Below are 12,343 nucleotides of genomic sequence, written 5' to 3'. Positions count from 1 at the left end.
GCACCGTGGTTCTGGAGGACAAGGAGGAGGAGGACAAGGAGGGGCAGGTTTGGGAGTGGGGACAAGGAAAACTGGGTTTGGGAGCGATGCCAGGGAAAGGCTCGTGGCCTCCACGGGGAGGTATCGGGTGCACAAGTCCAGAGTTCAGGGGAGAGTCAGGGCTTGGAGTCACCTCTTTGGGGATCGCTGGCATAGACACAGGACAAGATGAGATCATATAGGAAGTGGGTGTAGTTAGAGACCAAGAACGGGCCCAGGACTTGGGGGTGGGGGGCGCTCTCCGACTTGAGGAGGAAGAGGGGAGAGAAGAAGAGGCAGCAAAGGAGACAGGAAACCAGAAGGAAGGGAAGTCTCTCGTCCCCAATCACCCTGCAACCTGTCAATCCCATGGCAGCCCCTCCCTGGCAGCCCCCCACCCCCCACCCCACGCTGCTCGGGACTCCAGCTCTGGCCCGGATCATTACAACAGGCTGGGGTCCACTCCCCACACTGCCTTCTGGGCGTCTCTGTGAAATGCAGATCTGAAGCTATAATTCCCCCTGCCCCCTGCAGGGTTAGAAAGCCTGTCCCGGCCTGGTGACTGTGGCCCTTGGGGACACTCCCACCCATCAGACACAGAGGCAGGTGGAAGTGCACGTGTTTGCACATACCGAGGAGCGGGGGGTGGGGGAGGGCTGCACCTTGCACCAGCAGTCATCACCCCCTCCTTCCCTGCTTCCCACAGGCAGGGCTCACTTCCCACGCCCGAGCCTGGAAGTGCCAGACCTCCCTTTCCCAGCCTCTGGGCTCCTGGGAAAATGTCCTCCAGCCAAAGAAAGAGAGAGACAAGGAGACAAGGCCCAGCCTGCCTCGGGGTTTCTATGTGAGGACACACGAATGTCTGAGGTGCTGCCACCATCCTGTGGCCAGAAGGAACCCTCAGAGCAAACACACAGTGACGGACAGGAGACTGGAGCCTGGGTCCTTGGTGAAATCAGTGAGCCACGGGGCGCCTGACTCTCGGTTTTGGCTCAGGTCACGATCTCAGGGTCATGAGATCGAGCCCCACGTCGGGCTCCTCGCTCAGCGGGGAGTCTGCTTGAGATTCTCTCTCCCTCTGCCCCTCCGCCTGCTTATGCTCTCCCTTTCTCTCAAATAAATAAATAAATCTTTGAAAAATCAGTGGGCCACGGGGCCAGCCTTGGTACACGGACCAGTGGACTTCGCTAAGACTAAACAGCGAACCCCTGCTATTTAAACCCCTTTGGGGTGGGTTCCCGGCACTTGCATCCAGAAGCATCCCAACTGACCCCCACATCCTCACGCATGCGCACGTCCCACCCTCACACGCCTGGCCCCCAAAAGTTGTGCCTTCCCCCTCAGAACTCTTGCCCATTGGCATCACTATGTCTTGCCTGTGGGCCCTCTTGGCCTAACATGGCCTCACCTTTGTCCACTTGACCCTTTCCCGCCACTCACTCTGGCCAGAGGGTGACTCACCTGACCTCAGCCACCTGCAGCCCTTGGCCTCTGGCTTGTACATTGGAGAGGCCACAAATAGTTTTGAAACATAAACTGCTCTTTTTCACCCCCAAAACCATTTTGGGGGGGCGGACTGGATGGTGTCCAGTGCTCCAGGGGAAGGTCATTGTCAGAAAAAAAACAAAAACAAAAACAGGAAAGGCTTTGGGATTCCAAAGTTTAGGACTTAATGGGGCTGATAACGGGACACAGAAACCTTTGAGGTGTCAGAGAAACACCTCCTGCCCTGAGACTAGGACGGTTTCCTGGGGCTCTGGAGGGGAAGGAATGGAGTGGGCTCTGGGCAGAGAAGTCAGTGGGGCCTGGGGTCCATGGGAATAGCAGAGCGGCATCCTGAGACCACCAGCTCCCACCAGGAACCCCCGTGGCCAGTCTTGTTCTCTACCAGGGCCTAGAAAGCATTGCTGTAGGAGCCCTGTTGGTGCCCACAAACCAGGAAGCCCCCCATCAGTGAGTGGGGCACCACTGAGCAGAGGCACTGAGAGACTATGGGGACAGATAGGCAGTCCCTCCGGGGCCTCCCCAGGTTCCCTCTGATGATCCAACAAGACTGCCTTTGGGGCTTCCACTTTACTTAAAGGGTCATTCCTCATGACGACATCTTTCAACACCACAGCGCCCACCTACCCCCACCCCAGACAAAGGAGTGGTCCTGGACACCTGGGGGTGGGGGGGTGGCTTAGAAGGAAAAGCCTGCACACACTGGGGTGCCTGGGTGGCTCAGTCGTTAAGCGTCTGCCTTCGGCTCAGGTCATGATCCCAGGGTCCTGGGATCGAGTCCCGCATCGGGCTCCCTGCTCAGCGGGAAGCCTGCTTCTCCCTCTCCCACTCCCCCTGCTTGTGTTCCTGTTCTCGCTGTCTCTCTCTGTCATATAAATAAATAAAATCTTTAAAAAAAAAAAAAAAAAAGCCTGCACACAGATACTGAGGAGATAGTGAGCAGAGCCTGAACAGGAGAAGACACCCATCTCCCTTGCCCCACTAGGCCAGGGTAGAGTGGGGGCTGTTTCTGACTCATCTCTGTGACTCCAATGCCCTGCCCAGGGCCTGATAAACAGAAAGTACACAATAAATATTTATTGGCCTAAATGGGACATGAGGCTGTAGAGATGGGCCCCCACTGTCAGCTGACTGAGCCAGTCTTCATCACCAACCTCCCCCCCACCCCCCGCCCCTGATTCACCTGCTAGTGACCGCTCATCTGGCCAATAGGATGAAGTAGAATTCACGGGCCTGGGCTTCCAATAAAGCTTTTGTGATGATGAATAGTCTGAGCTGGCCTAGGTTTTTACCCTTTCCCCTGCATCCTGTCCTGTCTGGAGGTGTAGCAGCCATGAAGAGGTGACAGTCATGAGCACAAAGGCCTCCATGCAAAAGGTGGCAGAGAAGGAAGATGACAAGAGCATGGGTCCCTGATGGCACAGCTGAGCCTCTGACCAGACTGCCCAGTCTCAGCTTCCTTGATGAGCCCTGCCAATCTCTCTGTCTTTAAGCTGTAGCTGTTATGTGTGTTCAGTTATTTGCAGCTGAACACAACGGATTCACAACATGTTCACTGTACGCCTTTGGACCAAAACAGATCTGGGTTTGGACCTTGGCAGGTGACAGCTGAAATCTGGGTTTGCTCCACTCCCCCAAAACTGCTCTTGCCAACATCATTGTATTAATTAAGGGAAATGATGAGTTATTGTAACAGGCAGTCCTGAAATCTCAGTGGCTCAACACGATGAAGTTGATTTCTTGCTCCTGTTACAGTCCAATGCAGGTTGGTGGGGAGGGCACGGCCACACACAATCGTTTAGGGTCCCAGACGCTGTCATCTTAGCAGCCCCATTCTCCTCTGGGTGTTCGGAGCCCCTCCATAGAGGATTGGAAAGGGGGTGTTTATGGTCCAGGTCTGGAAATAAAGCGCTTCACCACCATCCACCTTCTATTGGCCAGAGTTCAGCCACATGGCCACACACACAGATGAGGGAGGCTGGGGCACGACGTCTAACTCAGAAAGAGGAAGTAAATTTGGCCTCTGGTGTACACTATCAGGGTCTACCTTGGCCCCCAAAGACCTCCACAACCCTACAGACGGTGCTCACTTCTGAAGCCTCATTTTAAACCACCTCAGTGTTGGCCATCCCTCATCTTTTTGAAACACTCTGTTCTTGGCATCCTTCCTGACTTCTCTGGGTTCTCTCTAGCTCTCCTAGACACTCCTCTTCCTCCCTGAAGGGTTGGGGGTCCTCAAGCTGGGTCCTGAGCCTGTCCTCCTCTCTTTCTCTTCTCTCCCCACACATCTCACCTTTACCAGCTGCCTCAATCACCCCTGGTTATACTCATGACCCTGAATCTGTCTCCAGCCTGACCTCTCCTGAGCTCAAGACTTCCATCAAACAGTGTCCTGGACGTCTTCACATATACACTTCAAACTCAACACCCTCAAAAAAGAGGTGAATATCCTCTTTGCCCCAAACCTGTTCCTCCTCCCCGGCTTCCCTTGTTGAGAATGGCACCATCATCAACCCAAAGGCTCAACTCCCAACTGCTTGCTTCCCCTCCCCATGCCACACACTCTCAATCACCAAAGCCCTGCTGCCCAGGCTTCTACCGCTGAAACATCTCTGAACTTCATCCACATCTCTCCACAGCCATGACTGCTACCCAGGCTCATGTTACCAATACCTCCTTCCTGGACAACTGCGACAGGCTCCCAAACTCCTCCTGCCCAAACTTTGATCCCCAAAGGTTCTCTAGGCTAGTGCTTCTGAAACTTTAGAGGCACAGAAATCACGTGGAAAGTCTGTTTAAAGTAGATTTCTGGGGCCTCCCCACCCCTCTTGCAATCTGATTCTGATTCACTTGGTCTGGGGAGGGGCTCAGGAATTTGCATTTCTAACCAGCTCCCCCTTAAGGGCGTCCCCTGGAGGAACCCAAGCTAAAGATGCTGGCACAGAGGTTGCAAGTTTGGGGACCGTACTTTGAGTAGCAAGGATCCCCGCTCTGTCCAATACGGAGGCCTCTAGCCACAGATGGCTATTTGAATTATTAAAACAAAATAAAACTTAAAATTCAGTCCCTCGGTAGCACTAGCCACATTTCAGATGTTCAACTGCCCCCATGTAGCTAGTGGCTACTCTATCGAACAGCGTCCAGTATCGAACATTTCCATCGCCACAGAAAGTTCTACTGGATGGCGTTGCCCAGACCAAGGGGACCGTTCTAAAAATGAAGCATGATCTTAGGTCCCCCTCTTGCCCATAAGATTTCAGAGGCTCTCACTTCCTAAAAGTAAAAGCATACAAAGGACGTCGAGAGCCGGGAGGGCACAGAGATGCTCCTAAACTGGGAAACCCTGAAAACGCTTCGGAGGAGTCCAGATCTTACCAGGCTAGAGAATGGCCAAGAACTTTGAGCTCATTGGATGATGGTGGAGGGGCGGTGCCAGCGCTTCCCTTTGATTGGGTACTTTCTCATAGCGGAAAGCCAATCATCGAGGGCGGTGGGGGCGGGGCCAGGCTCGGCCTTACAAGCCCCGCCCCGAGTTCCGGTGCTCTAAGCACGGCAGGGGGGTCGGATCGGCGGTGAGTTCTGACCCCCTACCTCCCTAGATCCCTCTGGTGCTGGAATCCGGCTCACCGCACTGGGAGTGGGGAGGTGCGGGCAGGTCCTCCCTCCCGCTGCCGGGAGCACCCTCCCCCCAGCCCTGAAGCCCACGTGTCCAGTCTCGCCCTGTGTGTACTGTCACCGCCTATGAAATGGCCTGGCGGGTGGAGGGTTGGGAATGGGAGGGATCGCAGTGGGCCTCGAGATACCCAGGCTGTGTCCCCACAGGAAGATGGCTCAGGAGGAGGGCCGGAGCCTGTCTGAGGCGCGGGCCCGGGTGGGGGTCTTACACGGCATCACCGACCTGGGTAACAAGCTGCACTTCTATAAGCGCTGGGCTCCGGACTATGACCAGGTAAACTGGCCAGGCTCCTCACCTCCACCTCTCTTGCTCGCCCAGCCTCAACTTTCCTATCTGTAAAGTGGGAAGAGTTAGCCTCGCATCACCCCAGGGTGGCTTGTGAGAATGAGGTGAGCCCCTGCAGTCCTGCCCCCTTCAAGGACTAGCCCTTCTTTGGCTCACCTACAGCAGCCCTGCCCTCTGGCTAGCCCCATGGCTCCACATTGGCAGCCCCTAGAAATCAGGAACCAAGACCTCCCCACCCTGGGACTGCAGCCCAGGCAGAGGGGCTGCCTGGAGGAGGTGCCTCTTGAGGGGTCACTATGGACTAAGGAGAGAGTGCTGCATTGGCCGGCAGAGCAGTTCCCAGCAGTGGGCTGTGCACTGACTCTCTAATGCTCGCCCTGGGCAGAGGAAAGCATCTCATGCTGGAGTCCCTACAGGGCTGGAGCCCTGCACACACACACACACACACACACAGAGACACACACACACACAGCTTGACCTGGCTGACTCCTAGACAACCCCACATGGAGGTCCTCCAGTGGGGCAGTGGGTGTCCATCGGCTCAGCACTCTGTCCCCAGGATGTGGCCGCCCTGCAGTACCGTGCCCCACGCCTCGCAGTGGACTGCCTCACCCAAGCCCTTCCGGGCCCACCTCATGCTGCCCTGATCCTGGATGTGGCCTGTGGCACTGGCCTGGTGGCTGCCGAGGTGAGGCGTCCCTGGATCCCCTGCCCTCTCTTCAGCTCCCCATTTGTTCAAATCTCCTTTCACCCAGAATTTTGGCCCCAGAACTCTGCCTCCCCCCTCGGACTCACTGGTCCCAAATACTTGGACTGCATTTACAGCGGGGCCCACTGCCCTCCCCAGGTGCAGGGACCCAGCTGGGAGATGGCAAGTGTGAACTGTGACTGAGTCCCCGCCCCCCTCAATCTCAGCTGCAGGCTCGGGGCTTCCTCCAGCTGCATGGAGTGGACGGGAGCCCAGAGATGCTGGAACAGGCCCGAGCCCGTGGCTTCTACCAGCGCCTCAGCCTCTGCATTCTGGGCCAGGAGCCTCTGCCCAGTTCTGAAGGTACTTTCCTCCCACCTAGGCACCTTTCTCTTGCCCAGCCTCCATCCCCCTCCACAAGCCCCCTCCCCCACTGAGCCCCCCCAAAGCCTCACTGAGACCCTCTCTGAGCCCCTGTGAGCCCCTCTCTTTCTAGCACTCCACCCCATGATCTGATGTCAGCCAGGATGGGGCTACACCTGCCATAGCAGGCCTGGTCCCTCCTGCTGGGTATCATGAGGCCACGACAAAGACAGACCCCCACACACATCTCCACGGTCTGCATAGGGACCTTCGATGCAGTGCTGATAGTGGGTGCCCTCAGTGACGGCCAGGTGCCCTGCAGTGCCATACCTGAGCTTCTGCGAGTCACCAAGCCAGGTGAGGAGCGGCCTATCCAACCCGTGCACACGCCTTCCCCCTCACCGCGCGCACAGACACCAGCCTCAGAACCTCTCGGGCCAGGCGAGGGGCAGGGGCCTGCCCGGGGTCACACAGCCTAGCCTCCCATCCCAGCCACCGGCGGCCACGGCAACAGACCCAGGCAAACGGGCGGGGCAGATGGGTAGCCAGCTGGCCTCTTAGCCGTCGGACAGCTCCACTCTCCCCTCTGGCTCTGGCTCCTCGCCTCCAAGCAGTGGCAGGGCCCCGGCCCCCACGGGATTGCGGCGGGCACTTTTTGTAAAGTCCCCATGCGGGTTCATGTGCAGCTGCGGATTCTGTTCACTGTGCTCTGACCTGTGCCTTGTGCCCGGCTGGGCTGCGCTCCTGGCCGCAGCTACACGCCCTGCCCTCTGCGCTTCCATCACCAACCCGCCGCACCCCAGGCCGGGGCCCGGGGAAGAGGGCCGGGCCACAGGGGAGCAGTCGGAGGAGAGCTGTGTTTCCGTGGGCCGGGCCGGGGAGTGAGGGCAGCCCACCCGGAAGGCGGTCATAGGCGGAAACAAGAAGTCAGGCAGACAGCCGCAGGAAGTCATGGGCAGAAAGGGGAATGGCGGAGCGGGAGGGTGGTGGGGCCCTGACTCGGCTGCGGGACAGGGTCAGCAAGCCCCAAAGGTGCCCCTGTTACAGCAAGACTGCATCTCCTCCCTGCCTCCCTCGCCCCCACTGGGCCCAGCAGGACCCGTGGCTAAGCCTGGGCAGGTCTGGGCAGGCTTTGGCCTCAGGGAACCGTGCAGGCTGACAGAAGTGGGGTCTTGAGTGGGGTCAGAGAGAACAGGAAGCTCCCATGAGAACCAGCCCAGCCTGTGCTCGTCAGGCCCCTCAGTTGGCCGGAGCCCCGTCTGTCTGCCCACGTGGCACAGACTTCCCTGCTTTGGAGCCTTTCCTCCCATGGAGCCCCATCCACCCACCGCGCAGGGCCCTACTTCTCCTCACCGCTTCCTCCAGGAAGCCCTCCAGACACCATCTCTCCTACGTGTATCTGAGCCCACACTGGGCATGCTCTAGGTGCCTGGAGAAGACCCGAAGGGATAGGTCATTTATTCATTCAGCCAGTGCTTAATGACTACGTAGTCCTTCCTGTGACCCCGGGGAATCAGCCCCACTCTGTAAGCTGGGCAAACAGGCTCAGAGAGGTGAGGGGACTTGCCCGAGGTCCAAAGTGCTTCCTTCCTGTGCCTCCAGACACAGCCTCATCCTCCGGCAGAGGGGCTGGGTGAGCAGTGAGGACGGAGGCCCCCCCCTCCCCCCGTCCAGGGGATTAAGCCAAGAATTCCCAGGGTAAAGGACACTTGGGCCTGGAAGGGTGCATAGGAGGCTGTCAGGCTGAGGGCGCAGAAGGGTATTCTTGGGGCAGGAACGGTGAGCCCCCAAGGTGTGGAGGTGGGGAAAGGCTGGCCCGGGGACAAAGCTGAGAGGATATATGCCCTTGAGGACAGGAGTAGAAAGGGACAACCTTCCCAGGAAGGGGTGGGCCTCGAGCCTGGAACCAAGGCTCCTGCCCCTCCCCCACCCACCTTCCCCCACCTCCCCCTCCCCAGGGGGGCTGGTGTGTCTGACCACCAGGACCAACCCATCCAACCTGCGCTACCAGGAGGCCCTGGAGGCCACGCTGGACGGGCTGGAGCAGGCCGGGGCGTGGCAACGCCTGGTGGCCTGGCCCGTGGACCGGTGGGAACTGGCCACCTCCGAGCTTGAGGTGGGGCCTGGAACTTCGGACAGTGATGGCTTCATCTCTGGCATTGTCTACCTGTACCGGAAGCAGGATGTGGCCCAGGTGGAGGGAGTGAGGCCCAGTCCTCAGCCCCCCGCTGACCTCTGACCCTCCGTGTGACCTCAGCCAGGCCCATACTTGGGCCTCCTCTCCTTCATCTGTAAAATGGGGCCCCTGTGCCAACCTTGCCCCTCAGGGAGTTCTGCCTATTAAATGAGTCCCAGAAGGGGTCGCAGGCCTCTGGCTCTGATTCTCTCCCCCAGGAAGGTGACATCTGTCCCTGAGAAGGACGGAAGTGAGAAGAGACGGAACAGAGAGTGCTCCCACCCCAGGCCGTCCCTGAGCCAAGCATGGTAGGGCCACAGATGTGACATTGTGACTCCTGCCATGGTGGCAGGTCCTCTCACCCCAACTGGAGGACCAGGAAACCCGTGCTCGTGCCTCTGGCCTTGACCAAATACTTTCACGTGCCCAGGATTCTCATTTCTAAAGAGAGTCCGAAAGCTCGGCTCCAGGTGTGTCTTGGAGGCTCATTAGGAAGGAGCCTTGGAGCTGGGCCTTCAGGACGAGCAGGATTCAGAGGGCTGGAGAAAGGGAAAAGGACATTCCAGACCCACAGCAGGGACAGCCTGGACCAAGGCCAGGACATGGGACCTGGAGGGCGAGCGGACCAGCCTGGCTTCCCAGACAAAGCGGGGACAAAGAGGGGGAGAGGGCAGGTGGCCCACTCCCCAGAGCTGAGTGTTCTTACCTGGCCTCCCTCCTGGGGTCCCCAACCCTTCACCACGGTTCAGGGCACACAACGTGTTTCCTATGTTTGGCTTCACCTTTTAACAAAGGAAGGGTTTTGAGCAAGGTGATTCCAAAGGTGAGGGCCAGCTCTGATTTGTCACAATTCCTCAAAACCATTTTTTTTTTTAAAGATTTTATTTATTTATTTGTGAGAGAGAGAATGAGAGACAGAGCATGAGAGGGAAGAGGGTCAGAGGGAGAAGCAGACCCCCTGCCGAGCAGGGAGCCCGAAGCGGGACTCGATCCCAGGACTCCAGGATCATGACCTGAGCCGAAGGCAGTCGCTTAGCCAACTGAGCCACCCAGGCGCCCCCCATTTTTTTTTTTTTTTAAGTGTTCTTGTCCCGGCCACATCACAGTGGTCCTGCTCCTCGCCGACCCCCTGCCCAGGCTTCTAGCCCTGCCCTGCCCACCTTCATGGCTGAAATCAGAAACCACACGGTCTTCCTGTGCACAGGTCCCATTTATTGTAGAAAATAATAGTAATTACCATGACAAACAGATCTTAAGTTACAAAACAGAAACCACAGAGGAGGCAGGGAAAAGGCCCAGGACTTCCTGGGAGTGAAGGCCAGAGAGAGACCGCCCCCGGGCTGTCCCCAGGATGTCCAGTGACCTTGGCAGGGGTGGTGGATGTCGCAAGTCCCAAGAGTCCCGGGGTCCTGCTGCCGAGGCTGCTGAGATGGAGCCCTGAGGCTGCAGGGTGGGGGCAGGAAGGGGTGCGAGCTGCCTGGGCAGCCTCCATGGCCTCCTCCCCACCACTACCCAAACCAGTTTGTAGCATCTTCACCCCTCCCCTACAAACCCGTCTGTCAACTCCGTGTCAACTCTGGCTCCTCGGTCAGGTGGGTGAGCGAGGCCCCAGCCGATCTCCTGGCCGACACAGGCACGCGCAGGGCACGCACTCGGAGGCAGAGCCCAGGCAAAGTCAGGGCTGAGCTGTCCTGGCCAGCAGGAGCATGCTCCCCCCGCCCCCACCACACCTGTTACTTCTGCCCCCTCTCCTGTATCCCCCGGCCCTTCAGCGGAGGGTGGCACAGGAGTCTCTTTCTGTCCATCCTTGCTGGAGTAGAGGGGGCCTCAGGTCGGTGTCCAAGGGGGCTAGAAGGGGCTGAGGGCTGCCGGACCAATGGCCTGGCTCAGTCCCCGCTTGCCCAGCCCTGGGGCCAGCCTGGGCTCACGGGCTGCGCCTTCAGTCCAGGGAGGAACAAAGCCGGCGGGACAGAGCTGAGTCGCCTTACACGTAGTTGCTGGCTGGGGCGGAGCGGGCGGCGGAGTACTTGGCCGAGTAGGGCTTGTCGGAGCGGGGCGGGCAATTGCAGCAGAGGAGGGCCCCCCCCCAGCAGCAGCAGGCCCGAGGCGGCCCAGCCGATGTAGAGAGAGGCACCCATCTCCCGCTTCTGGCCCGAGGCCACCAGCGGGTTGTAGAAATCCCGGATGATGGTGTTGGCCGTCCAGGACGCGGGCACCATGACCAGCAGGCCGGCCAGCAGGAACACCACGCCCGCCACAATCATGGTCTTGGCCTTGGCGCTCTCATCCTCCACGCAGTTGGTGCACTTGCCCCCCACCACGGAGAGCAGCACGCCCAGCACGGCCACGATGATGCAGATGACCATGAGGGCGCGGGCCGCCTGCAGGTCCTGCGGCAATGCCAGCAGCGAGTCGTACACCTTGCACTGCATCTGGCCGGTGCTCTGCACCACGCAGTTCATCCACAGGCCCTCCCAGATGGTCTGCGACGTGACGATGTTGCTGCCGATGAAGGCCGTCACGCGCCACATGGGCAGCGCGCAGCTCAGGATGGCGCCCAGCCAGCCCAGCACGGCCAGCGCGATGCCCATCACCTGCAGCCCCATGGAGGCCATGGCTCAGCGTCTGCGGGGCTCTAGGACCTGGAAGGCTGTGGGGGTCCGGCCCTGGGGGCTGTAGGAATCCAAGCGCGGAGGACAGACCCTCGGCGTCCACAGGGAAGACTTTCACTTGGAGTCCACACACGTCAGATCAGCTCCCCAGCTCTCCGGAGTCAGGAGCCCAAGCCTGGCCAGTGCACCTAAACAGTTCCTTTCAGCCACGGGCTCTGCCCCCGATACCGGGAGCGGTTATATGGCTCTGCGATGGGGGCGGGAGCAGAGGGAGGGGTTTCAGTCCCTGGGTCCTGCCCCCTGACCAGTTTCTCTGGATTCCTGAACCCGGGCCAACAAAGGCACTTCAAGGCCTCAGCCCTGGGCCCCTGAGTCAGGATCCTGGAGAGCCAGTCTCGGGGGAAACTGCCCTCTCCCCCTGCCCCCGGGCCCGTTGCTGAGGTCAGCCTGGAGACAGACACTGAGTCACAGCTCCCAAGCACCTGGACGCATGGGGCGGGCAGCCCCAGCCACGGTCAGGTCCTGAACACCAGGATCCCTACACCTCAGGGCTCCCTCACTCCAGGCTTGGGTGGGCAGACAGGGTGGGGACCGTCAGGGAGAGGGTCTGAGGATGAAGTCCTGGGAATGTCAAAGAGCGGCTCCACCCTGATTACTGTATAGTCCCGTCCTTATCACCGTCCCCTCTGGCCCCATCACTACTATTCCGAGTCTCACCATCCGGGCACTTGCCTCCCCAGCGATTTTGGTGTGGGCTTGATGAGGGCGGTTTGGGGAACGAGGGGCTGGGGGACCAGGACTCCTGGGTCTGTCCCCTGCTATCTCCTCCCCCCTTCCCTCCACCAGGCTTCCCAGCCCTGCCAGAGGAGGAGGTCTTTTGGCTGAAGAGAGAAGGAAGCCTGTCCCCCTGCCCCACTCCCCAACCAGGAGAGTTTCAGCCAGTTCCTTCTGGGGTTGAGGCCACTTGGCCTGAACTGAGTGGGGGAGGTCACTGAGAGCAAGCCATGGGCCAGGCCCTGGGA

At 59.2% G+C, this 12,343-nt stretch overlaps 2 protein-coding genes across 2 annotated transcripts; one reads left to right on the top strand and one right to left on the bottom strand.

The window, feature by feature from the left end:
- The first annotated feature begins 5,049 nt into the window (after positions 1-5,049).
- On the top strand, positions 5,050-9,009 carry METTL27 (methyltransferase like 27). Its single transcript, XM_034988156.1, is given in 7 exon segments — positions 5,050-5,093; positions 5,344-5,470; positions 6,042-6,170; positions 6,398-6,533; positions 6,798-6,890; positions 8,492-8,612; positions 8,614-9,009. Coding segments are annotated over 6 exon segments (729 nt in total). The 5' UTR covers positions 5,050-5,093; positions 5,344-5,347; the 3' UTR covers positions 8,741-9,009.
- Positions 9,010-9,900: 891 nt separating this feature from the next.
- Positions 9,901-11,565, bottom strand: CLDN4 (claudin 4). Its single transcript, XM_034988655.1, is given in 2 exon segments — positions 9,901-10,795; positions 10,797-11,565. Coding segments are annotated over 2 exon segments (630 nt in total). The 5' UTR covers positions 11,325-11,565; the 3' UTR covers positions 9,901-10,693.
- Positions 11,566-12,343: the final 778 nt, after the last annotated feature.

This window comes from Mirounga leonina, unplaced genomic scaffold, assembly GCF_011800145.1.
Source record: "Mirounga leonina isolate KUSES-001 unplaced genomic scaffold, KU_Mleo_1.0 Mir_454, whole genome shotgun sequence".
NCBI classification, from domain to species: domain Eukaryota; kingdom Metazoa; phylum Chordata; class Mammalia; order Carnivora; family Phocidae; genus Mirounga; species Mirounga leonina.
This window is presented reverse-complemented; position numbering and strand designations above follow the sequence as displayed.